At 41.8% G+C, this 25,181-nt stretch overlaps 1 protein-coding gene across 3 annotated transcripts in view; it reads right to left on the bottom strand.

Moving 5' to 3' along the window:
* The window catches only part of TP53BP2 (tumor protein p53 binding protein 2), a 55,397-nt gene that overhangs the window by 5,795 nt on the left and 24,421 nt on the right, over nt 1-25,181 (bottom strand). For 2 of the 3 annotated variants that reach the window (XM_054290446.1, XM_054290448.1), the window contains exons 3-16: nt 22,460-22,573; nt 20,906-20,985; nt 17,944-18,045; nt 15,334-15,508; nt 13,793-13,974; nt 13,263-13,427; nt 12,616-12,853; nt 10,805-10,933; nt 9,482-9,624; nt 8,260-8,749; nt 7,065-7,846; nt 5,076-5,213; nt 3,802-3,935; nt 2,623-2,789 (exon numbers count right to left, since the gene is read on the bottom strand). In XM_054290446.1, the coding sequence (XP_054146421.1) occupies nt 2,623-2,789; nt 3,802-3,935; nt 5,076-5,213; nt 7,065-7,846; nt 8,260-8,749; nt 9,482-9,624; nt 10,805-10,933; nt 12,616-12,853; nt 13,263-13,427; nt 13,793-13,974; nt 15,334-15,508; nt 17,944-18,045; nt 20,906-20,985; nt 22,460-22,573 (3,039 nt within the window). The remainder of the gene's footprint in view (nt 1-2,622; nt 2,790-3,801; nt 3,936-5,075; nt 5,214-7,064; nt 7,847-8,259; nt 8,750-9,481; nt 9,625-10,804; nt 10,934-12,615; nt 12,854-13,262; nt 13,428-13,792; nt 13,975-15,333; nt 15,509-17,943; nt 18,046-20,905; nt 20,986-22,459; nt 22,574-25,181) is intronic. The other variant, XM_054290447.1, reaches the window with a different exon arrangement.

Raw genomic sequence — 25,181 nt, 5'->3', positions numbered from 1 at the left:
CTGCACACCAGCTCAGCACATAACATTAAATTACTTCCAGTGCATGATAAGCTCTGCTCAGAGAAGCTCTTCCCTTGCTTTGCATGGCCAAAACCATGCTCTGCATCCAGGGAAGATTGAGCTCTGAGCATCAAAGCAGACAAAGAAAATTCACACAATGCATGTGGTGTCCTAAAGGGGTGTTTGTGGTCACACCAGGGCAGTGGAGCAAACAGAGCCAGCACAGGCATTGCATTTAACAAAGTGAAAATTTCCATACTTCAGCAGCATCAGACCTGTAATTTAATCAATGCTAAAGGATGACTGGTTTTATTTAAACCTACCTGTACCTCTTACTTGATATTGGACATCATTTGCAACAAAAAAGATGAGGTGAATCAATGAATTACACCAGGGTTTATCAGCTTAATAAGGAGTTTAGAGGGCCAGGTTTTAGTGCAGTTCTGGAAACAGATACACATTCCCAAACTTCTTTTACAGAAGCAGTTTTAGGCAGGGAATAATTTCTTACAGTAACTACAGGCAAGCAGAACAAGTCTTAGCAATAAAACTAATTTCTGATGAAACAATAAGGAACTTTGGTAGCTGAATAACCAATAAAATCAAGAGATAGTTTCAGTGGTTTCAATCTGGAAAAACTGGCCAAACTTAATAGGCCAAAGCCTTACAGTCCTTTCAGGACCCATCAAAAAGTATCTCATAACACAAAAAGATCCCAAACTCAACACAAAACAGAGTATCAAGTGAAATCATTGGATGAGAGGTCATAAAAAAACCCCACAAACAAAAAGAAAGGATTTCTTCATACTATATATAATGAGACAATGGACCTCCTTTCATAGGATCTCATGGGCAATTTATCTGAATCTAAGAATTGGACAAATTCCTGAAAGAAATCCCTCAAGAGCTGTTCAACACAAATGTAACATCTCTTAATTCATGTCTGAGTTAAAACCAGTTTAAAATATTAGACAAGTATTTTTTTTATCTAATCCTACAATCTTCCTTGGGTATTTGGTGTTGATGACCTCCCTCAGAGTCTGGATACAAAACCAAATGGAATTTTGCTTAGCCTAAAAATTTTGATGCCACTTAAAAAGGCTTCCTCCCTTTACAGAGAAAACTGTGTATTTGGCACCAAAGACACAGTTTTCAAGCTTAGTGAGGACAGCTGGACAGACTGTTTTGAAATCTCCTGGCTTAGGAGCAGCTTAGAGAAACTCAGCTCTCAGCTGTGCCACAAAAGCAGAAAGGCAGTTTTACAGCTTTTTCTGCTGTGTAACATTGCTGTTACTCTAACCTCTTGCAGAGAGATGACACACCAGCTGGTGTGTGCCTAGGGGACATGAGCTACATACAAAACAGAGAAAAGTAACTTAAAACCTCATTACACACAAAACATACAGTAAAGTAATGTAAAACCTCACTGCCTAATACTCATCACACTCTAGGGGGAATTCCTTTTCTCCATTCAAAGATAGTATCTCTGTAGCCTTACTATTTGAATAAAATATAAACTTAATATGGGATTTATTTTTAAATGCAAGTGAAGAAAAAAGGGAGGTAAAGTCAAACTCAAAGCTTACTAACATCCATCAAGGCAGGAACTTGGCATTATCTTTTCTGCTTCTAAGGTGCACATTAGGAAATACCCATTTCAAGACACCAGCTAACAGCTACAAACTGCCCACTGACATATCCATACCACTTTTGTTTTCATGTAAAGAAGTTCTTATGTGGCAAGATTCACCTAAGTGGTGCATCTGTCAGTGCACCTGCTTCAGTCAAAGCTTTTTATATACAGAAACCTTCTGTTACTCAGCTCTCCTCCACAGGGTATTACAAAGTTAATCTCAATGGAACTCAGGAAGCTGCTGAAGCTGGTGAAAACCTCTCTCTTTCCAAGAGGCACAGGCACCTAAGCTGAGTGTGCAACTCACCCCTCCTCATGCACAAAGAGGCGTCAGAACCCAGGACATTGCTCTGGCTGCCCTGGAGGACTCCAGACCCTGGCAGGGGGCTCAGAGACCTTGGCACAGAGTCAAAGACAGCTGTGCCTTCGATTTTAGCCCATGGAAAAAACTACCTATTTTCATTCAGTGAAGATATACAAACCACAAGGGTTTGAGTAGAATGTTAGTGAATTTATCACAGGGTTAAATTGTAGAATTTTGGGGATTTAGAATGGGGGTTCAAGAGGCAAAATGGAGGAATCTGGGTATGTCCTGTCCTCCTTCTTCTTCTTGTCCTTCCATCTTCTGCAGTGATGGTGACACTTCTGGATTGGTTTAGGGTAGAGACACACTGTCTAACATAGGTGATAGGTATTGGAGAATTATTGTCAATAAAGTACACGTAGTTCTTAGTATAAAAAGCTAACACCACCCCAAGGGTGATTAGTGTGCCTCAACCCAACCTGCTGGACAGGCCTCAGTGGGTCAGAGAAAGAATGTGTTAGATAAGAGAAAATAAACAACCATGAGAAGCTGAGGAATCTCAGCTTCTTCCTCGATCACGGGGCTGGCAAAAGAGACTTTTTAATCCCTCAGGAGCCATTCCAGCAACACAAAACCCGAGAGCAGGGAGCCCCTGGGGTGCTGCAGGGCTCAGGTTGGCACTCACCATACAGGAACTGGGAGCACTGTGTGTAGCCCTCCTCCATCTCCTCGCACTTGTCCGCAGCCGTCTGCATGTCGCTGTAGGTCATGGCAAACACGGCTGCCCCCGACTCCACCAGGAACTTGCACACCTGCACGTTATTGCAGGAGGCTGCACAGTGCAGAGGGGTCCTGCAAGCACAGAAAGATGGCACCTCACTCCCACTGCTCACAGAGTGCTCACAGAGCCCTGGGAGCAAACAGCACCCAAGCTGGCAGGACCTGGGCAATCAGCCCTGCCCAGCACAGCACCTAACTCAGCATGTCAAGAGCAATCACTTTGCACAGGGAACAGGAGCTACTGAGAGCTGCTTGAGCCCTAAAGCTAAGTTTCCATACAGATTTCCAGTTATTCTACCTTTCTGTAATCCATTAACATTTTAGGAACATTCATTAAGGCACTAAAAATTCAACAATTAATCAATATTGAAAACCCACTCAGAAATCTTCCTGACATGATGCCTCTTACAATCTAGACAATTACTTTGAGATTTGACTTCGTGACAAGTGCATGTAATTGTGATAACCCCTCAGGTTGAGGGAGCACAAGCATCTTTACTCAGTTTTAGGCCTCAAGCACTTCTGTTATAGGCAGAAATAACAGTAAAATCACTACCCCTTGCACTGGTCTTCCATAAATAATCTCCCTAGTTATTTGTAAAAAAGATTTGTAACACATTATCAGCTGCAAGGTTGTTTGAAAGTTATGGTTTTCCACTTTATTTTAGTTTCAAGATGGCTGATTATTGGACAAAGAACTGGGGAGATCTTGCAGGGCTAGATACTGCCCAGAGCATGAGTAAGTTATAGGTTATCTCACAGAGGATATTGGGAATTTCAGCATAAGGCTCATTACAAGCTATCTTCACTATCTCAAAGACACAGAGCAATTTCCTGACAACCATGTCCACACCCCTACAATGGTTTTTTCATACAGGGAATATTGCTTTAACTTCCCTATTTTCCTATCTGCACAGTCCCATATGATACCCCACAAAGAACTGCTGTTGCTTTGCTTTGGAAAGAAACTCCTTGCCAGCTCCACAGGAGAAAAGCAAGGGACATTCTGAGGGACCTGCAGCATCTCCCTAGTCCTGACTCTAGTGGAGAACATCCATAAGGAGGCACTTAATGAAAGCCTCACCATCCATCACTGTCTGCAGCGTTCACGTTCACCCCAAACTGCACCAGGAACTTCACGATTTCCGTGTGCCCGGCACACACGGCGTTGTGCAGAGCAGTAATTCCTTCATCATTGGGCATGCTAGGATCTTCCACCTGGCCAGCCAGAAAGGAACAATCACATTCAGGTGAAACTCTCTGGAATAATCACTCTCATACAAAAATCACTTGTTCTGAAATATGAATTTGTGATGTATTTATAGGAAGGACATGAGCACAAAGGCTACATTCACTACCAACTTTGCACCAAGATTCATATTTAAGCTTGCAGGCTTCCCTTTAACAGTATGGTTCAGGGCAACAGGATCTTGACAACTTACTAAAAGCACTTTCAATAAATTTCTGATCTAAGTTTATTTAACTGTGAGCAAAGTTCACATGGATTTTGCCGACCAAATTATCTGATAACATAGCAGATAGGAATGAAACACTACATAAAAAATTAAGAAAAGGCGTCCTCTTAATTTATAGTCTTAATGCTAAAAATCCACTGTGAATTTAACACACTTAAAATCAGCCTCCAAGTATGATCACTTAGAACCTAACCTAATGTGGGCGGGGTCATGCCCAAATAAGGTCATGTGGGCTGGACTATGCCCCAAAAGGTGGTGTGGGTGGGGCCAAATTCAAATATGGTCATGTGGGCTTGGTCAAACCCCAAATATGGTTATGTGGGTGTGGTCAGATTACCAATATGGACATATGGGCAGGACTATGCACAAATATGGTCATGTGGGTGTGGTCAGATTACAAATATGGTCATGTGGGTGGGCAATGCCCAAATAAGGGAATGTGGGCGTGTCCAAACTCCAAATATGGTCATGTGGGCACGGCCAAACCCCAAATATGGTCATGCGGGCATGTCCGAATTCCAAATATGGTCATGTAGGTGTGACCAAGTGCCAAATATGGTCATGTGGGTGGGGCAATGCCCAAATAAGGAAATGTGGGAGAGTTCAAGTTCCAAATACGGTCATGTGGGTGGGCTATGCCCACATATGGGCATGTGGGCATGACCAAATTCCAAATAAGGTCATGTGGGTGGGGCTATGCCCAAATATTGTCATGTGGGCATGGCCAAGTTCCAAATATGGTCACATGGGTGTGGCTATGCCCAAATAAGGAGATGTGGGTTGGGCAATGCCCAAATAATGAAATGTGGGCATGGCCAAATTCCAAATACAGTCAGTTTCAACCAGGATTGAAATTCCTTGTCTTACAAATTAGCATTTGTACCTCATAAATTATTCTCTGCACAAGGTCAAACTCCCCCTCCAAAGATGAATCCAGAAGCAATGCCAAGGGATTGAATTTCACTCTCATTCCATGGCCAATCCTTTCGGAGCCAGTCTTACGCAAGTTCGTCCTCTTCCCCTGTGAAAAGGTGACACAAGTTACAAACACTTTTTTCCTGGAAAGATGATGAATGCAAAAGTGCTTATTTGGGAATGACAGCAGAAACTATCAACTAGAAAAGTGTTTAATAGGAAATTTATAGCATTTTTTGCCAATCCCCAAACACATTGTGAAAATATTAGGTTAAGCATGTTATGAAAGATCTCTGCCTTTATCTCTGGACACGGTCATTATTCAACTCTCATACAGAAGTTATCTTGATCAAACATCAACAAAGTAGCAAAACTAGCAAATACCAGGAAAAGATGCTTTTTTGCTTGTTTTTTGGACAATTTCACCATTAACTCTCATAGCTGTTAGACAAACCAAGCAGCACACTCCACAAAGTACACTAGTGTAAGTGCTGATCTAAAGTTCCTAACATTTTTGCAAGTATACCAGAGGTTAGCAGGAGCAAACAATGATGGAAAATGGTTTGAGGAAAATGCAGAACCAAGTGCAGAATTGCTTTAGATGCTGCCATTGATTCCCAAGTATTTCTATAGCTGAGTTTGTACCCACTGCTTTAGGGAACATGCTTGCATTAGCTCAGCACTCAGCCCAGCTGCCTGGGCAGCAGCAATAAGACCATTCACGAGAGTATGTAAATTTCTGACAGATGTCCAGGCAAAGATGAATAGAACTGACTCATACTCTGCAAGAGCAGGCATGTGGAGATAAGATATTTAAGTAGAGATTCCCATGAAAATGCTCTTCTGTTTGTAAATTTGTATGTGATATCAAAAGTAGAGGCTTTTCCAAGAGTGAGCCTGGCAGAAAAACCCACAGATTTAAATATGAAATCGAGAAGTTGGGCTGGTTTCTTCTCAGCATTGCAGAGTTACTACAAAACCAAGCAGAAGTGAGTTCTCACAATTCAGGAAATCCTACTACTCAAGTTTCCTTGTAAAAGGGAGCAAGAACAAAATCTTTAAAGCATGACGACATGAAATGTCTACTCCATGCAGAAATTACAAGGTTAGAAAGCACATTTAAATGTTTTAACTCCTCTGCAATGAAGTGATAGAGGAAAAAAACACTTTCATGTATCAGGTTATGAAAACTGTTATCAAAACTCTACTCTTGATAGGTTTATAAAGAAAGTCTTTGAGAAACCAAAAACATTAAGCATTTTTGTTCTGCAACAGTGAGATAACATCATACCTCACACAGATACAAAATTGCAAAAAAAATAGTAAAAATGCTGCCTCCTCCCAGCCCCAAGAGACTCCATTTTGATGCAACTTGAGACTAGACTGATGGTAAATCAGATTACAAAGCAGTTCAGGAAACATTCAGTAAAAGAAGTACAAACAGCTGATATCTACAAATGATTTTTTTAGATAAAAACTAAAGAAGTCTGTTCCTACATATTTTTCAAGAAAGGCACTGTCAGATAAACAAATGCAATCCAGGATTAAGAAAATTAGTGCCCAGCTCATACTAGCAATAGTGGGAAATGCTTGTGAAATCTGTATCTGTACCTAAAGGGGAAAAAAATATCAGCTTTTTCTTAAAAAGGAAGTAAAATCTGGGTGTAGCCAGACTTCTAGAAGGAAAGATTCTTTACAGATCTGTAGAGTTTTACTATTTGTGTATTCCATTTGAAACTTTTCATTATGTCATTAATTCTCGGGACAAGAGAGACTTTTCATTACTGTCTGGAGATAAGAGCATCACACAACTAGAACAGATACCAACAGAGAGACTTCTAGACTGTGTGACTCTTCTCCCACATCTGCCTGAGCTCTACAACACAATGCACATGGTTTACAGCAGCACTCGAGATCATTTATTGACAGGGCATCCCCGTTGTAAGCTAATACTTACAGGAGGCAAGGAAAACTGTCCAGTAACTTCAGGAGGCCTCATATTGAATGAGTCCTCTCCCAAACTCTCTGGTTCCCCTGATGGATAGGGAGGTGGTGGGTATGGAGGATACTCTTCCATGTACACCTCCAGTGGCAGTGGAGCTTCTAGGTTTGGCTCTTCTGGCTTGGGCTGCGTGAGTTCATCGCTGTCTGACACAGCTTCAGGGACAGGGTCCAAAGGCACAGGGGGAAGAGCAGCTTCACTCTGCTCTGCTGCTGTGCTTTCCGGCTCCTCAGCAATAGCTGCTTCTGGCATGGAAGCAGCTGTTTCCTTTTCTGCCTCCGTGCTTAGATAAGGATTTGGGATCTCCACTGGGCTTTCAGGACTGGCAGCCGATGCCGTCTGCTTGGAGGGATGCGAGGGAGCTGAGATAGTCTCCATTGCAGCCAGAGTGGTCCTCTGATAGAGCAGCTTCTGGATGTTGGGGCCATTGGGCCCCTCAGGCTCAGTGATGGAGCTGCGCTTCTTCAGCGGCCGGGGCGCGTTGGAGAGCTTCTTGCGCAGCGCCTCCAGGTCGGCGTCGCTCTGGTTGCGGTAGGGGTTGGACAGGAAGGGCAGCAACTTGGTGGGGCTCAGGGGACGGGGGATCCTCTCTGGTTCATGGTTCTCATGAGCAGAGGCTGCTGTTTCCATCTCGGGCTCTGGGCTGCCTGGCTTGCCCTGGAGGTTGGAGTAGATGTTGTCCGTCTGCGGCGGCTGGTTCTGCACGCCAGCTCCTGCCATCACGGGCTTGCCGTACACTGTGGAGCAGGATCAGGGGAAACAAGGTTGGGTATTTGATCAATAAGAAATACTCAAGAGAACAATACTCAACAAATATTCAAGAGTACAACAACAAAGAAAGGTGAAGCAGGTTGAGTATTCTTTATGTAGAGCAAAGAAGCAGAATACAAAAAACTGAACAGAACCAATCTGATAAGCAGATCTACCATTAGTTGTCTTGCAAACCCAAGACACACATTCTGCACTTCTTGTTAACACTCTTACACAGCAAGAAAGATCCATCCAAGGTTCTCACACTGCCCTTACCCTCTTACATTGCCCTCACCCACTTAACTCCCCTGAAGAATAGCTTCATACCCAGAGACCAGGTGGAAAGAACATCTATCTGAGGTTTATCAGACAGGAGAGAGGGAGAAAGCCACATGCTTACCACTCGGGAAGTGTGGTCCTCTGGTCTGTGCCCTCGTCAAAGCACTCTGCACTGCCTGCTGGAAGTTCTTCCCTGGGGTCTGCTGTTGGGTGTACATGCTGTAAATGGAACTGGCAGCCACAGTCTGAGGCTTTCGAAATGGTGGCAGCGAAGTCTCTTTGGATGGCTGAGGAGTAAAAGGTCTCACAGCTGCTGCTGGGGGACTCTCCTGTTTGGAGGAGGGAAGAATTTGATCCTGGCTGGAGGAAGAACCTGCAGGAGGTACTGAAATTCTTTGCTGTATCTGCTGAGAAGGATGAGAAGGCTGCTGTGCCACTGGTTTTTGCTTGTTCCCCACAGCTGCAATAGCCAAAGGCAGCTTCTGCAGGTTTCCATCCAACTTTGTATCAGCAGGTTGAAGGTGACTGGCTTGACCAAAGTAAGGCAAGTTTATCTGTTTTGGTTTAGTGGGGACAGGTGGTGGCACCTTGGTTACATTTTTATTGGTTGTCTGAAAGACAAAAAAAATCATTAAGATGAAACAGTAAAACATTATTGAGGAGTTCTGCCATGAAGGACCAAAGAGCCTCAAAGTACGACACAGTATCTAATGCCTACTACTGCTGTAATAAAGTTTACAACATCACTGACACCAGGAAGAAACTGCTTTAAACTTTTTATCATCACTGATGTTTTTAAATACTTTGAATTTATTCTCTTTAATTCTTCTGTAACAGCTATGTCTAAAACAGGAACAATGACAGGGCACAGTAATTTCTCTAGAGATATCAGACACTCAGTTGGCAAGAGGCTGCTCTCCAACAAAGCACCTGTGATCCCCAGTTGTAGGCTAGTGTACCTCCACCTGATCAAACTGTCCTTCATGCCAAATTTGAGGTGGCAAGTTTTACTGCTGTCAAACATCTGAAGGACACTGTTGCATTAGAGTGTGAAACAAGTACGTAGATAATTTTGAAAAAAAACAAACAAACAAACATGCAAAAGCCTCCTTGTATCTTTGGGGGAAAAATACACACTTGTACAAGTAATTAAGAGAGATTCCCATCACAGTGACTGCAGAGAATCATTTGGAGCTATCAAAAAGCCTAAGGGGTTTTTTTTCTCAGAAGCGGTCTTTTAAAAGCTGACCTCACTACTTCTAATGTGTCTGCCAGAAAGCTCTGAGAAGAGCTGTGGGTAAGGCCTGGCAGATGGGAAGCAGCAGCCAGGGCTCCCTCCATACCTGTGCCTCCCTCAGGAGATCCTCACTGCTCTGGTTCTTCCTCAGGGTGCCCAGCCCAGCAGACTGCTCCACAGAGTCAAACATGGAGAATGGACGCACCTTCTTCTCTCTGTCTCGTAAAAGACCTTCTCCTTCAGCTGCTGTTGAAGAGAGAGGAGACAATTTTCAAAAGGGATGGTACAATTGTAGGGGTGAGGGTCCTGCTGGGTGGCCGCATTTCTCTTCACAGAGAAAAAAAAACAAGGCACAACTTCCCAAAGATATTTCTGGGATTCACATTCTCTGAACCTCAGAGAGAAAGAAAAAAACAATTCTTATCTCATTTACTGCTCCTGTGTTTTGGAACAAGTGGAATGCACTGAGGAAGGTTATTTACCTGAAGGAATTTGCTTGATTGGATTCTGGTGTGAGTGTTTTGATTCACTGACCAATTGAATCCAGGTGTGTGAGGGCTGACAGTCATAAGATTCTGTGTAGTTGAGTGTTTGGCAGATTCAGTGTAATACAGTGTAATATAATATAGAATAATATAATATAATAAAGTAATTAATTAGCCTTCTGATAAGATGGAGTCCTCCTCATCATCAGGGTTGTCCTGCTTTCCTATACTGCTGTGTGCAATATTTACCAGAGTGCATGCAGGGGATGCTTTTTGCATCCTATCTCTGCACTAAGGGCCGCTGGGCCTGTCAAATGCTGTATTATGCAAATTCAACAGGGGCATGTAAGAAGGAACTAGGATCTTCTTCACCACCTGATGCAAGTTGTGAATTTGGTTTCTTTTTTCTTAAAACCCTGCAACACCATAGCAAAGTGTGGGATTCACATTCTCTGAACCTGAGAGAAGCAGTGAAAAGAATGATCAAAACTATTCCTCTTTCATTCACTGCTCCTGTGCTGTGCCAAAGTAGAATGCAATATGGAGATTGTTTACCCAGGGTGATGATGTTTTGTTTCCTTGGCCTGTCAGGGCCAAGTGTGTGTGCAGACTGTCAGTCAGCAGACAGTCACGAGATTCTGGGCAGTTGAGTTGAGTTGGGAGCTTGTGCAGATTCAGTTTAGATGTAATGTAATATAATATAGAATAATATAGTATAATTAAGTAATTAATTAGCCTTCTGATATCCATGGAGTCCTCCTCATCATTTCTCCCTGCCACAGGGGTCACCTTTTGATTCCAATAGCAAAGCAACGGCAACGTTCTTTGATATTTCTTTTGTGTTTTCAAATGAATTCTCAATTATTTACTGCAGCATTTAGAAGAGAGGTATGATCAATTAGATTGACCAACTTTTAAGATTAGCCAAGCACACAAGAACATACCTTGTCCTTCATTTGTCACAATTCCTTTTCCTGAAGTCAAGGTTGATCCTTGATTAATATGATTGTCTGTACTTGAACTACTCCAGTCAGGAGCAGATGGGGAAGGTTTTGTATTGGGGACCACAGAACCTAGGAGAGATTAAGTGGAACAGATTAACCTAGAATATTAGTTTTCATTGATTTATTACAATATTTTTATTGACTTATTACAATATTACAATAGTTTTCTGTAAGAGTCAAGTCTAGCCAATGTAAAAGTATCACATAGAGGTTAACAGCTACAAAACCTCTCATTAGAGACTTTCATTTGTTTCAAAAAGAGAATGCAAATGAAGTTCAAGAACAACTACCAAAAGCAGCATCAAAACTCTTTGTTATAGCACACATCTGCATTTAAAGTATTCAAAAAAGAAACTTCTCTAGATTGGCTTATTTCCAGTTAGTAGGAAATTTTCCTTGAGTATCTGTGCTAAAAGTGATACAATGTTAAGTATAAAAAAGATATATTGTGCCAAGAAAAACAAGATGCTTTAAAGCACTGACAGACTCTGGCAGGGATTGCCAAAACAGGAGAAAATTCATCTCAGTGTTTATGTGCATATAGGGTCTGCATTAAAGATCTATGATCTTTACATTCATTGGAGTGGAGATCTGCAAAAACCACTAAGAAAATGCTTGCAGTCTCCATATTTCACCAAATTCTCTCTATTAAATTCTAAATAACCTATGTAATGTTAAATTTAAACAGCAATAATAAGCAGCAGCAGAAAATTTCATTCTGACAAAGTACTAAAAACTCTCTTTAGGAAAGCAGTCCTTTTGTCCAAATGCTAAAAAATAAGTGATATTTTAGTACAAATAGCTAACCACCACACATTCCTCTAGCAAAATTTCAAATTTTGTGTGGTCTAGAGCTTAAATTCCACTCCAGTAGTTTTAGGATGAGCAAACCAAATAAAAAGAAACAATCCTCCATTCTCCAATACAGCAAGAGACACTAGGAGCTGCTTTTGTGCAATGTTCACTGCAGTATCTGCCAAAACTGGAGATGGAGGAAGGGAGATAGAAAATAAACAGAACTATTCTGCAAGCTCAGTCTGCATTTCTTGCTCCAGTGTTTCACTTCTCTCCCAGGTGAAAAGGGAATCTTCTCCCAGGACAGCACAGAAGAGATATTTACAACTCTCTGTAAGTTTCTTTAAACTTCTCTTACTGAACTGAACTGTCTCCCAGAGGAGAAAGCCACAGAGAGAAGCCAACAAATCTCCATTAACTCTCCAAGGAGGAGAGGCCAAACCTCACTCTCCAGCAGGTCAGTAACTTCACTGCTATTTCTGCACTACAAGCAATCATCTCCTTTGTGAAATTTGTCATGTTGGTTAATCCTTTACAGGTGTCATTTCCAAAATGCACAATCAGAAAACTTGGCATTGCCAGTTTTTAAATCCAGGCACCAGCTATTGACAATAATTGCCTCTACAAAACTCAAACACACACTGTTGGATGGTTCTTAGGAGAACTTTAAAATAAATAATAATAGAAAATAATAGAAATTATAGAAAAGTCCTCTCCTAGTCCACGCTGTGTAACAACTCAAAGTGCTCACTGATAGATTTACTTAATTTTTAACACTGAATCATAGAACCTCAGTGCTTCTAAAATATATTCACTGGTGCAGAAAAAATGGCAAGTAGCAATACTGGCATCTCAAATAACACTTTGCTTTTAAAAAGATAAAGCATCAAAACAGAGCTGTGAGGTAAGGAAACAAAACATGTCCGGACAAAGAAATATTAATTGTAAGCTATTACCTGCAGGAGCTTTAGCTTGTGAACTGTTCCCAGCTCTCATATTGGGCAGTGTTTGTGTTTTCAGTGGCCCATCAGGTACCTGCAGAGGTTGTGTCCCATCTGAAAATGCTGGCTTCACCAAGAGCTCAGGTCTGGAAGCAATTCGTGGCATAGTAGAGGACTGGATATAAGGACCTACTGCTGCCACTCGGCTTGGAGCAGAAGCCACTGGCTGTGGTAAATTACCATCTGAAGAAACCTTGGGAGGGGAAAAAAAAGAAGAAAAAATAAAGAATTTTATTCTGCAGTATCCATTCACAGAGTTTAAAAAATAAGTAGAAAAGAATAGAACAAGTAGCAAATGATACTCCAGTATCAAAAGTGCTTTTTTGAAACAGCTCTGAGAGTTATAAAGCTGAGGTAGTAATAGCAAAATAATCTAAAATAAAATTCCACAACAACATAAGACGCCTTGTCTGTAAAGAGTAACTAGGTTAACACTAATGCACCACGAAAAGGACTTTAATAATACAAGACTTCCACTACATATGGATAAAGACAACAAGTCTAGCATTTCCACAGCCTTCCCCCCAAGCAAGTCTTTTACTTCAGGCTGAAGAGACAAGACACAGAATTAATGTTTTAGTTATGAAATAGCCCCCACTTACTGGTACATTCTCTTTCTGTTGCAGAGCTGCCTTTTTCTTCCAGAGCCGCTCGCGCAGCTCATTAACACGCTTGTCCATGACTGCCACCTCCAAGTTGCGCTTGTTCAAACACTCCCTCTGTTGCTGCAGCTTGGCATTCTGCTCCTGGTTCAGTTTGTTCCTCAACTGAATAAATTCACAAAGCAGTGGGGGAGGAGGGGAAAACAACCAAAATAAAAACAAATTCACTTTCAGGATCGAGGACAGGAAACGGTCAGAAAGAGAAAAGCCTTCTAAAAAGTCAAGTCATGTTTTCCCTCCGGAGAAAACTTTGGTTAGACTCCAAATCTTGCAGCAAGGAAAGGTACAGACAGTGTGTGCTCCTTCCCCTCTTTACCTTAAACCCAGCACAACTATCCAGCATGCAGGCTGTCACACAACACAGTCCTAGCGGGAACAGAAGCAATGGGATTTTTTTCCAACAAAGTAAGAAACAACCCAACCAACTTTGAGCCCAGGAGAGCTGAGGGTCCCAGGCTGGCCCCCATTACCTGCAGCTCCTTGTAGAGGCGGTCGAGCTCAGCTACAGCTGACTGGTTGTCATGGTAACCATCAATCCTGCCATTCTTCAGCATCTCCAGTTGCCTGGTGAGCTCCTCCACTTTGGACGCGGCCAGCACCAGCTCGCGCTGCTTTTGCTGGAACAGGCTGTTCATCTGTTCAATCTCCTCCACTGCAAAGAAGGGCAGAGCACAATAGCTGCCCTGAGAAACAGCCCAGCGTGGGCTGCTTCCAAGGCAGCACTTAAGGAGGCAGAGCAGGGCTGCTCAGCCAAAGCCACTGCCCTGTCACACCAGCTCTTCCTCTGAGCTCTGGCAAATGCAGGCTCACTAGAATGGTTATGGAAATTTGGTCTACTTAGAGAGAGCACTGACAGGGAGGGAAAGAGAACTTCTCTTTTTTAAGACTTTCTGAAGTATTGAAATAAACAAAACCACAATGCCAGACTGAATCATCTGGAGAAGCCTAAATTCACTGAATGCTGAATTCAGCAGGAAGATACTCACTAAACCACAAGGCTTATTTATGATACTTGGAACTCTGAATTTAGGTCATAAGAACTCGGTGACAAAACACCCAAGCTGTCACATTAAACAAAGACTTCAGAAAGCTTTTTTGGGTCTATTACAAACATCTGTCATCAGCTGCTCCCACTGCTGAAACTGCTCTATTGCAGAATGAAGTTTAAGGAATCACTCAGAATTCAAGGAAGTACCAAAATCAGACCTGCTGGGGATGGTGCAGGAAAACAGATTCCCATGCTCCAAGATCTTGTATTATTTTACCACCCTTCCAAGCCTTAAAAAATGCATTTCTTTTGTGCAACAGAACCTAAGCAGAAAAGGGATTCTCCAACAGAAAAACACTTTTGCTTTATCTGTCAACCAAAATGCTTCCTACAAAATCAACATATTCATGTTTTCAGTCGAGTCAGGCTGGAAATAACAAGTTCTGCACCATAGAGAGGATGAAAAAGTAGGCAGAAGAATAAATATTTATTTCAGACTTAAGGTTGTATCCAACACACTGAACTGTAAGCACCCAACTAGTACTATAGCAAGCAAGACCCTGGTCAGATTCACATAACTAAAAAGCAAATATGCAGCCAATTTGGCCATTAGTTACCTCTTGCATAGAAGGTAACCTGGGTACCAGGCTAAGCTTTGTTAAAGCCAAGAAAATAACACTCTAAATGTGTAGGGTATTGACATCAAGGATGGAAAAAGTTACTGTGGTGCACAAAGGTATTCAAGTAAGGAAAAAAAGTACACTGTAATTAAAGAGCAGACATGCTAGCTAAAAATACAGGGTGCTCTTACAGGATGTTTTAAAATATAGTAAGAAAATATATTTTGTTCTAGGTCAGCCATGAGTTTTCTTGGTAAATAAAAGATGTGAAATTGTTAAGATTACAGTTTCCTGGAATGCTGTAAATAACTCCTCTGACTGACTGAAATCACCAGAAATTTCTGACTTCTAAGAATTGCATTTATTAAAAATCCCAGGCTACCTTTCCTAAGCAGCAACTCACCTAATTTCCCATTGCTGAGTCTTTTTTGCTCCACATGACCTTTCAATGCTCTCACTTTCTTAAGTTTGGCTTCTTGATTCTCAGCAATTTCCTTTAATCTCTTCAGTTTTTCCTGTTCAGCAGCTTGCTGCTGCTGTCGCTGATCTTGCTGCTTCAGGAATTTCAGGCGCTGCTCCTGCAGTCAAGGCAAAGATTTTGAAGTCTGAGAAAAATTTAAGCATTCATGTTCCAAGACATTTATAATTTGTTTTAATCATTACTCAGCTTTTGAGCTACATTTCTTCCTCTCCACCTTCTCCATGCTGTTTGTACTTGACATATCTCTATCACATTTCATTATATCACGTCTATCATTATATCACATTAAATCACATTTTAAACAACTAAATCATGCTGGAGAATATTAGACATTCTTTATGTAGAAGGTATTCCATAAATTATTGGTATTTTCCATTACTATTTTGTACCTTTACTAGTTCTGCTAAAACCTCCTTGAGATGGAGGATGGCTGCGCACCAAACCTCTGATAATGATCAGATATCAGATCATTATCTCCTGATAACGATCACCACACATCAAGACACTGGAAAACCTTTACAGTGAACTGGCCTTCATTTGAACAACAGATATCACCTTAGTGGAGAGGATCTTTTTGCATTTAGAGAGTAAAATAATGTTATCAGTTTCTACATACATATGTCTAGTTTGGACTTAGAAGAAACCAGGAGAGCACTAGATCATCTACAAAAAATTCCTTTACATCCCTGGCCATTATACATGGCTTCCAGCTCTGGAGATCAGAGTTTGCTCCAGGGGAGTAGAATTAGTGAGACTTTCCCAAGCACCCACTAAAACCCAAGACTACCACTGCTTACTAACATTAGAAATCCACACTTCCTCCAAAAAAAACCAAACCCACAAAAGAAAAAAAAAAAAAGATCACCAGTCAGATTTAGAAAACAGGGATTCTTGTGCACTTGGAATAAAAAAGGCAGAGCAAAAAAGTGAGCCTGCCTTTTGGAGAAAACAAGGACCAGGCTTAGTGTGTGCACTACTTTAGAGTCACTCCCACGCAGGAAAATGTCACAAAAAAAAAAGATATTACAGCTCGTGTCTAAAAAGAAAGGGTATTTCTCCTCCCTCAGAACCTATTTTTAATATTGCATCTGATTTCAGAAGGCAGGAAAGAAGCAATGGAAAGTCACTCTGAAGAGGCGCCTAGGAAAGCAAGTTTGTTCCAGGCAGGCACTGAAATGAAAAATCCTACCAGTGGGACACCCACAGGTCTACTCTTCTCCAAACACCTACCCAGTGGGAAGCTATCCAGACTCAAACTCGTGTTTTTTCTTTTTAAAATAATTTACAGTAAAAGTAGTGTTCCTATTTCTTGTGACTACAGTGTTATTTATAAGACCAGGGTGTATTGCCATCACCTGGGAGTGAAACAGAAGCTGTGGAAGTTTAGGCTCCTCACATATAAACACATCTCAGCTGGAACTGAGAAGAGGGCAAAATTCTTTGGCCAATTAAATAAGGCAGCTGCTCCCACTGCTGAAATGTGGATATTAATTGTGCTGCTACATTTCAGGTGAAACTTCTCATCACTTGGTTGATTGACCAATTTCCTGCATCACAGTTGCCCCTGTTCTTACCACAAGCAGAAGAAGTTTTATTGGTTATTTTGACAGGCCATATCACTCAGCAGGTGCTGCAGAACTATTAGAAAGCCATGGCTTGAAGCATTTCCCCGAGATACAATTATTGAGGGCCAAGGGAACTCAACAAGATACTAACCATACAGACACAGAGAGCTGATCTCAAAGGGAGGGAGAGAGGGTGTGTCACACAAGAAAAGTACTCAGAGCAGATGTCCAGAGCAGCCTCCTTCTCCAGCAAAGCACATTCTGAAACCCATGGAACACCCACCCTGACATATGAGCCCTTTTCAAGACAGGCTCACATTTCACAATTCTCTGCCAAAAGCAGCATTTTCTGTTATATTTTCAGGAGTGATGTGTACCAACAACACTCAAACAAAACATGAGCTCTGTGCCACCATTCTGCAGATACATTCAGAGTATTTTTCCCCCATACAATTCAGGAGCACCCTGTGTGCTTCCATTAGCTTTTTGTCATTGTTCTGCAAGCATTTTATAAATCACAGTCCTAGGTTATTTTATCACATACAAGACATCTCTTCCAGCCAGCTGTCCCAGAAAACCAGGCACACTGAACTCTTATCAGGAGAAGGCAAGATAGCATGACAGGACAGCAGAGACAAAAGCATTGTTCAGTGATCAAACTGGTGAATTGCTGGTCACCACATGGAGCACAAACAGAGCTGACAGAGCCACCAGGATGAATGACAATACATTAATGTTATGTGCCCTATCCTTTCAGTAAGCTAAATGGTCACTTCTATCACTGGCATTATTTGTATGTTTTACAACTGGATATTTGCATACATTGACTTTCAAATTTAAAAACAGGCAGCCAAAGAAAAGGAGCCCTCTGTTTAGAAGGGGTGAAAAAAACCCCAATCCTCCCTTCACTTCACATGACTCTTACTACCTTTGTTTCCGGCTGTAAACAATCTCATCCCAAACTCACCTTGTTAGCCAGCATTTGTTGTTGAGCCTCAATTTGCTGCTGTTGGCGTGATGCCATTTCCTGAAGTTCAGCCAGTGTCATATCCATCCTTGGGGCACTTACCTGTCAAAGAAAACCCAAAGCATGCTAAGCCTAGAATTTGTAATTTGGCTAGCACTTCACAGAGCTACTGCAGAAAAGTATGATAAAAGCCTTTCAAAAAAACCCCAACTGAATAGCCAATAAAATAATTGGAGAGACAGTATCTTCTCATGGTAAAACAAATAATCATAAGCTCATACACATGTGTAGCCCAATCCAACAACTCACAGAAAATGACATCTTTTGGAACATTAATGTTTCTAGCAGCAAAATCCCAGCAGCATTTTCAAGAGGCATTTCAGAGCCCTTTATAATTCAGCTCAGCATGAATCAGCTTTGACTGACTGAGCCCAGAATGCTCAGCATGTGGCAGCGTGGATCCGTGCTTGTAGGTGTATCACTACAATTTGAAGCACTTCCATGTAAGCTGAAGAAAATAGAAAGTTTAAATATGGCTGGGCAGCAGGGAAAACACCACTCTCAAAGACAGCACTGTTCTTGGTTGTCTGTTCAGATATTTCCTGAGTCTAGATTCAATCTTACATCCATAATATTATGGAGCAAGAGTGGTAGACAATGGATTCAATGCTGAAACAGTAACTGGTGTCAACTTGAAGTGTGGAGCTAGGGATCTTTGACAAAACTGCAAGAAGAAAAAAACCCCAAACTGAAGTAATGAGAAAAGAATTCTGATGAAAGGAGAGAAGGGGAAGTATGGTGCATTTGTGGCTCTGAGATCACCTGTACAAGCACAGCTATGGCAGCCCAGAGATCTGGTGACATCCTGGAAACTGAAAGCCAGGATGGTAACTGCTAGAGGCTTTGTGTCTATTTTAGAGCAGTCTTTACCAGCCTCTCATTTCTTTCCATATACTATTTGCACCTGCATCTCCAAAGAGGGAAAGCCTCCATTTTCACTATAATGATAATTCTTCCAGAGGCCTGTGGGTGCTAAGTGTCATGACATGTTCACCACCTTCCTCCACAAAGCCACTGTGCAAGGGACATCCTCTGGATCTTTAGGGACATTGTCACTTTTTAGATCACTATAGATGACTTCCAGCACTGCTAGTTCTCTCAAGTACTGGATACCTTCAAGCAGTGGTTCACTTTCCATGGAATTTACAGGATCTTCCTTAAGTGACACCTTGCCCTCACACTTGAGAGGAGCCATGTCCAAAAACTGCAAATTGCCGTTTTCCAAGACTTCTTTCAATTTCCTGATTTCTGGCAAGGGATCCCAGCTGTTGGGCCTTCATGACCTTCCAAATGCTGACTGTCAGCCCCACTAGCCCAGCACTGAAGCAGCCAGGCAGAAATCTGCTCACTTGGCTGGCAGCTGTAATCTTTTCACAAGTCTTGAAGCTTTGATGAGGTCAAGGACTGAGTAACTTTGTCTCCTGTTTGCTTTGTCTCACTCCTTGCAATCTCTTTTGAAGGACTGGCTTCTTTATCTGACCCCTAATCCTCCTTCTTCCTCCCTTTCCAACCAATGATAGAGCTGCAGCTTTCTTTGTCCATTTCCATTTTTCCTTTTCCACTACTGGGGCAATTATGGTGGTGTGAGTGCCTGTCTCAGCCATAGTGTCCTCAAACACAGTTTGGGTTCCTGCCTCACCTACAGTGCTCTGAGCACTGGACTGTGGCTCACAGGCCAGGCCCCAGTACAGGGTGAGACACTGCTGGTTTTCACTGGGCTGGGCAAGGCACCCTTCTCTCAGCTGACATATCAGTTTGCCAGGGTTCCCTTATTACCTGTTCAGCTGTAAAGTCCCAGGCAATGGGAAGTGAAAACCACCCCAGGCACGTGCCCAAGTCCTTCCACACACCCTGCCACCCAGGAACTGGATACCTCAGAGCACATCCCAATATCTCCTCACCTAAAATTTGTTTTCTCTTACACCCACATGACACTGAATTCCACAAACCCCACAGGGTGCCAACAGTATTAGTTAATATTATTAATAGTATTAAACAGCTTATATATAGATGAGCAAAGACCATGGGAGCCTGCATTTTAAAAGCATTCACATCAATCTCAGGCAGGGAGAGACAAGACAGCTCCCCCAGTGTAGCAAGGTCATCAGTGTGAGGGCAAAGCACCGAGCCATTGTTTATGTAAATATGTTCCCAAACTCAGAAAAAAAAAAAAAGATAAGCAGTGCAGCTGACAAACTCTGCATCCCACACAGGAGCTTGATGTTGGTAACTAAAAAGTATTTATTTATATAAATATATATACACACATATATATAAACTGCCTTTGTCTCACCCCAGTTCAGGGACCAAAAAGGACTATAGCTGGTTGACCTTGGCTAGATTCCAGGTGCCCACCAAGCTGCTCTACCACTCCCCTTCCCAGCAGGACAGAATAAGCTGGAAAACAACTCCTAGGCTGAGAGAAAGCAGTTCAGTAAAGCAAAGGCAAAAAAGTTTTTTCAAGCAAGCCAAGACAAAAACCAGTTTTTATTCTCTACCTATCAGAGAGCAATGTCCAGCCACTTCCCAGGAGGCAGGGCTTCAGCACAGGAAGCAGTTGCTCCAGGAGGCAAATGTTGGAAAATAACAAACGTTCCCCTGTTCCTCCTCCTTCCCTTGGCTTTTGTATCTCAGCTGACGCCACACACCAGGGAATATCCCTTTGGTCACTTTGGGTCAGCTGGTGTGGCTGTGTCCCCTCCCAGGACCCTGCCCACTGCCAGCCCTTGATGTGGGGGGAATGTTGGGGCAGTGCTGATGCTGTGCCAGCCCTGCTCAGCAGTAGCCAAAACTCTGGAGTGTTATCAGCACCCTTGTGGCTGCCAATGCAAAGCACAGCACTGGGAGGGAGGGCTGCTGTGGGAAAATGAACTCCAGCTCAGCCATTGCATGCAGCACTCACCCCATTCTCTATCCTTCGGTCACCAGGCACTTTCACACCATTTCTTTTGAAGGCTGGATCCTGAGATCTCTGTCCAGACCCTAGACAGAAATAGTCAAAGATGGTTAGGTAATGTAAGATTTTTCTTATCCTTTTAGACATAGCTTTCAGTACAAAAGGAGAATCAGAATAATCATTTTAGAGTAGAATCTGAAAACTTGTTCTTATGTGTTTACTACCAAGATGAATTTAAGTGATGACACAACACATTTTCTGGAAAGATTTCTGTTCAGTGTCAACTTTTATTTTAAAGTATAGCTCTGTTCAAAAATACAGACAAACAAAACCAGCTTAACCAATAGTAGCCTATTCCAGTTTTTATCCTGTGGCAAACAGGCAGCCAGCCCCTACTAAATGTGCATTATAGTTTAAAAGCACTTTTTTTTCTTCTTCCTGGCAGTCATTATGCCAGTAAAGATGCTGCTTAACTAGAACCCTGCTTTATTCCCATCAAATCATGTGCAAATAGTGCTCAGGTGTCCAATACCAATCTCATTGATTTCCCTGTGGAACATGAGTGTACTACTGGACAAAGCCATGCCTGATACTTTCTTGTCCATTTGATGCCTATTGAACTCAGAGTTCAAATTTATTGGCAATGCTGTGGCCAAGAAAATGACAATCTTAATACTACAGGCACCCTGGACTTGAAAAAATACATTTTGACAACTAAACTGCTCTGTAAGATCTTCAGCAGGTAGAAATGGCACAGCTTTAGCTTTTCATGCACTCATTCTATCACCAGTATGCATTTCAAATATTGAGATACAGTCAGACATCTAAAATATGCAGGGTACTATGCCACTCAACAAATTCAGTATTTCCAACACTGAGGAATATTACCAAGGACAAAAACAGAAAAGGGGGAGGAAAAAGAATCTGGTAGATTGATTTAAAGGTAAAAGTGAAAGATTTTACTGAAGATATGAATATGGGATACACAGAAAACCCCGTGAAAATCTGAAAGTAATTTCCTTTACAGGAAATTTCATTTCACAATGAGAATTATATTCTCAGAGAACTTCACCAGGCAGTTCATTTAATGCTATTCCTAAAACTAACACAAATGTGTAGGAGAAACTTTGAAGAGCTCTATCTTTGCCCAGCATGCCAAGTTTATCACCCTGGTAAAGTATTATCCAGGTGAATAATGACCCAAATGGGCAACAGTTTGGTTTACAGATGAGCGCAAAATTTATATTTCTATATTTATTTAATTTCTATATTTAAAAGAAGAGATCACCACAGATTTCAAGATATTTTGCTGGAGAAAATATATTTAACACAGCATGCCCTTGGATGCTTTGGTGATAACCAGCTCTAGAAAACCTGCAGAAATTCCAATTGGGATTTACTATTCCCAGCTATAGCAAGGGAAGATGAAGCCTTTACAAAGTCTAACCAACAATCAGACAAAAAAAAGCTGCAACACCTACTGGCTATGAACATTAATAAATAACACACACAAGCTGTTTCTTTAACCTTGAAGGATGAAGCACTGAGGTGAACACCTACCAGCCTCGCGGCAGGGCGAGCGCTCGTGGCGCAGGAAGAACCGCACCTCGCTCCTCTGCATTCCAAACCTCTGCAGAACATCCAGCATCCGCTCGTTGTCGCCCACGGGGCGCTCTGGAAAGGTAAAAAACTTTTAAGTGTGGCACAGTCATGTGTTCTGAAAAAATCCCTTCACCCAGGATTTTCTCCTGGGAAGCTGAGAAGCCTCAGAGAAAAAGGAAAATAATTCTTGTCTCATTTGCTTCTCCTGTGTTGTGCTCACATGTGGAATGTGTTTGGGGATTGTTTCATTTGTTTCATGTGGATTGTTTTGACTCAATGGCCAATCAGTGCCAAGCCAATGCCAAGAGTCACAAGTTTTCATTATTATCTTTTTAGCCTTCTGTAAGTATCCTTTCTGTATTCTTTAGTATAGTTTAGTATTCTTTAATATAATACAGTATCATAAAATAATAAATTAGCCTTCTGAGAACATGGAGGCAGATTCATCATTCCTTCCTTCATCTGGGAGGCAACCCAAATACAAGAACAGTGAACTGCTCCATCCCACTATAGTTTGGGCCCACACCAAACCAAAAATGTCTGTCCATCTTTCACCTGAACACTGTGAGTGCACGGATGTAGCGAGTGCACACAACATTTGCCCTCATCCAAGGGATTTCTACTTTTCTCTTAAGAAGCCACTGCATTGCTCCTTGATTCTGAAAGTAAATAAACATCTCTGAACAGCAGCCCTGGAAAAGCCTACCCCTGAAGGGAAAAGCTGAGGCACAGCCTGAAGGAAAACAAACAGGGAATTCAGAGCTGTCAGTGCTAGTGTCCTCCTTTTGCATGTGAAAATCACCTTACCCACCCACCAGCAGGAAAAGTGCTGTTGTACCTTTCACTCCTCTTCTGTGGCACCTCAGACAAACTCATCCCCTTAGTCACTCCCACCCTCTCCTCAAGGGCACTGCTGCCACCATTCCTACAGGGACACTTCCACTTCCTAATTCCAAGAGAATGAAGAGAGATGCAAAGATAGACTCTCAGGGAAAAGGAATCCTTCTGTAGAGAACCAAGAGAGATGCAAAGACACTCTCAGGGAAGAGGAATCCTTCTCCTAACACTGGATGGCAGCCCTTGCATTCAAGCTCAGGCAGGAGCACTCACAGCCTGGAGAGGCTGCCTGGCAGTACCCAGCAGGGCTGATGCTCAGTGTGCCAGCACAGCTCCTGTCACTTCAAGTGTTCTCTCACAGCTCCTGTCAGACACAGATCCAGCTCATTGTTTTGGACAGCAAATTTCATGAACTTCACACGAGATGCATTTTGAAAGGCCTATTTCTGATAAGCCTTGAAAAAGCTGAACTACTTTGGATTCACAGCTCAAAGTAAAAAAAGGATCAGACAGTGAAAAGTGAGCCCAGTAAGAACTCGCCATTTCCTTTCAAATAACTGTGATGGAAAAGTTACATGCACAAATTCCACTGAACTTCTTTTCCTGCTTTTATTCCCAAGCTCAGGATTCAGTCATTTAAGAAATTTTTAAGCCTTACTTGCTGCCTTTTGATAACAGAAAAAACCCATTGTGAATCTAAATCTACCACTACTCCTCCCTTTCTGTTATTACCATTCTTTAAAAATTTACATGTATCACAACCAGGCACTCCCAGGCAGAACATAACTAGAATTACTTATTGGTCTCCAAATCTTTACATAAAAGCAGTTTCTTTTGTTATTCTAGATGTTTTACCATCAATTTTTCTGCCTATTTTAAATGTGATGGCAACAGTGTGGTCAATATATCACAGTAGTGAATTTATATAGCCAGGATGTATTTTCTAACAGCATTGGGGCTCATGGTCATGTTAGAGCCATTTGTGCTGGATGCCAGACAAGCAGAAGATATTGTTCCTGGCCTGAGAAATAAGACAAGCAGAAAAAGAATGAAATTAAACACCACAATTTTTGCACCAGTTTAATTTTTCCTGACGTTGCTTTTGTTGGCAGTTTCCTTTCATTTTTTTTTTAAGCAAGGGGAGGGGAAAGATAGAAAAAAGAAATCAGAGTAGTTCATTCATATTCAATGAAGTCTTTCAAAAAGTCACTGCCTTAATATGAAATCATCTTTTCAGCAGGAGAAATTGTTGGCACTAAGTATAAATGTTTTCAGTTCCATTAGAAAAGGAGCTGCTAACATGTTTGCAGTATGTGGAAAACTCTTTTCAACATAAAAGTGTTTCTTTAAATGAAAATGCTGCAGCTGTGCTCAAGCAATCTAGGAAGGAGAATTTCTGGAGTGACTGTCAGAAGAGATTAGCTTTACAGAATAAGCAAGTAGGTCACTGTTACAGAAAAAGCCGTCTCTTGGCGGTTACTTGTCTAGACAGCAGAAAACATTCCTCATCTGCTAAACCTTAATTCAAGGAAAAAAAGGGAAAAAAACACGACAACAACAAAAAAAAAAATCAACAGCACCACTGGCAGATTTTTGTCTTAAAGGCTATACAGCAGGCTTATGAGGCAGATTTCTAGCAGCTCAGCAATACTTCAGCAGAAACTCTATAATCAAGGGAGATGCCCTTTACACAAGGATTCTGTCAATACCACTCACTGGCTTCAGAGGAAGGTCAAAGAGATTTTCAAATACCAAACAAATGTACATTTGGAAAGCTCAAGAAGAATGGACAATCAGTTTTGGTTTTTTTTTTCCTGTCTCATAGAGAGAAAAAAAAGGAGAT

Source organism: Melozone crissalis, unplaced genomic scaffold, assembly GCF_028551555.1.
Source record: "Melozone crissalis strain CALT ecotype California unplaced genomic scaffold, PUWL_Pcris_2 ptg000081l_1, whole genome shotgun sequence".
NCBI classification, from domain to species: domain Eukaryota; kingdom Metazoa; phylum Chordata; class Aves; order Passeriformes; family Passerellidae; genus Melozone; species Melozone crissalis.
The sequence above is the reverse complement of the archived record's forward strand: the minus strand, read 5'-3'. Positions and strand labels throughout refer to the sequence as shown.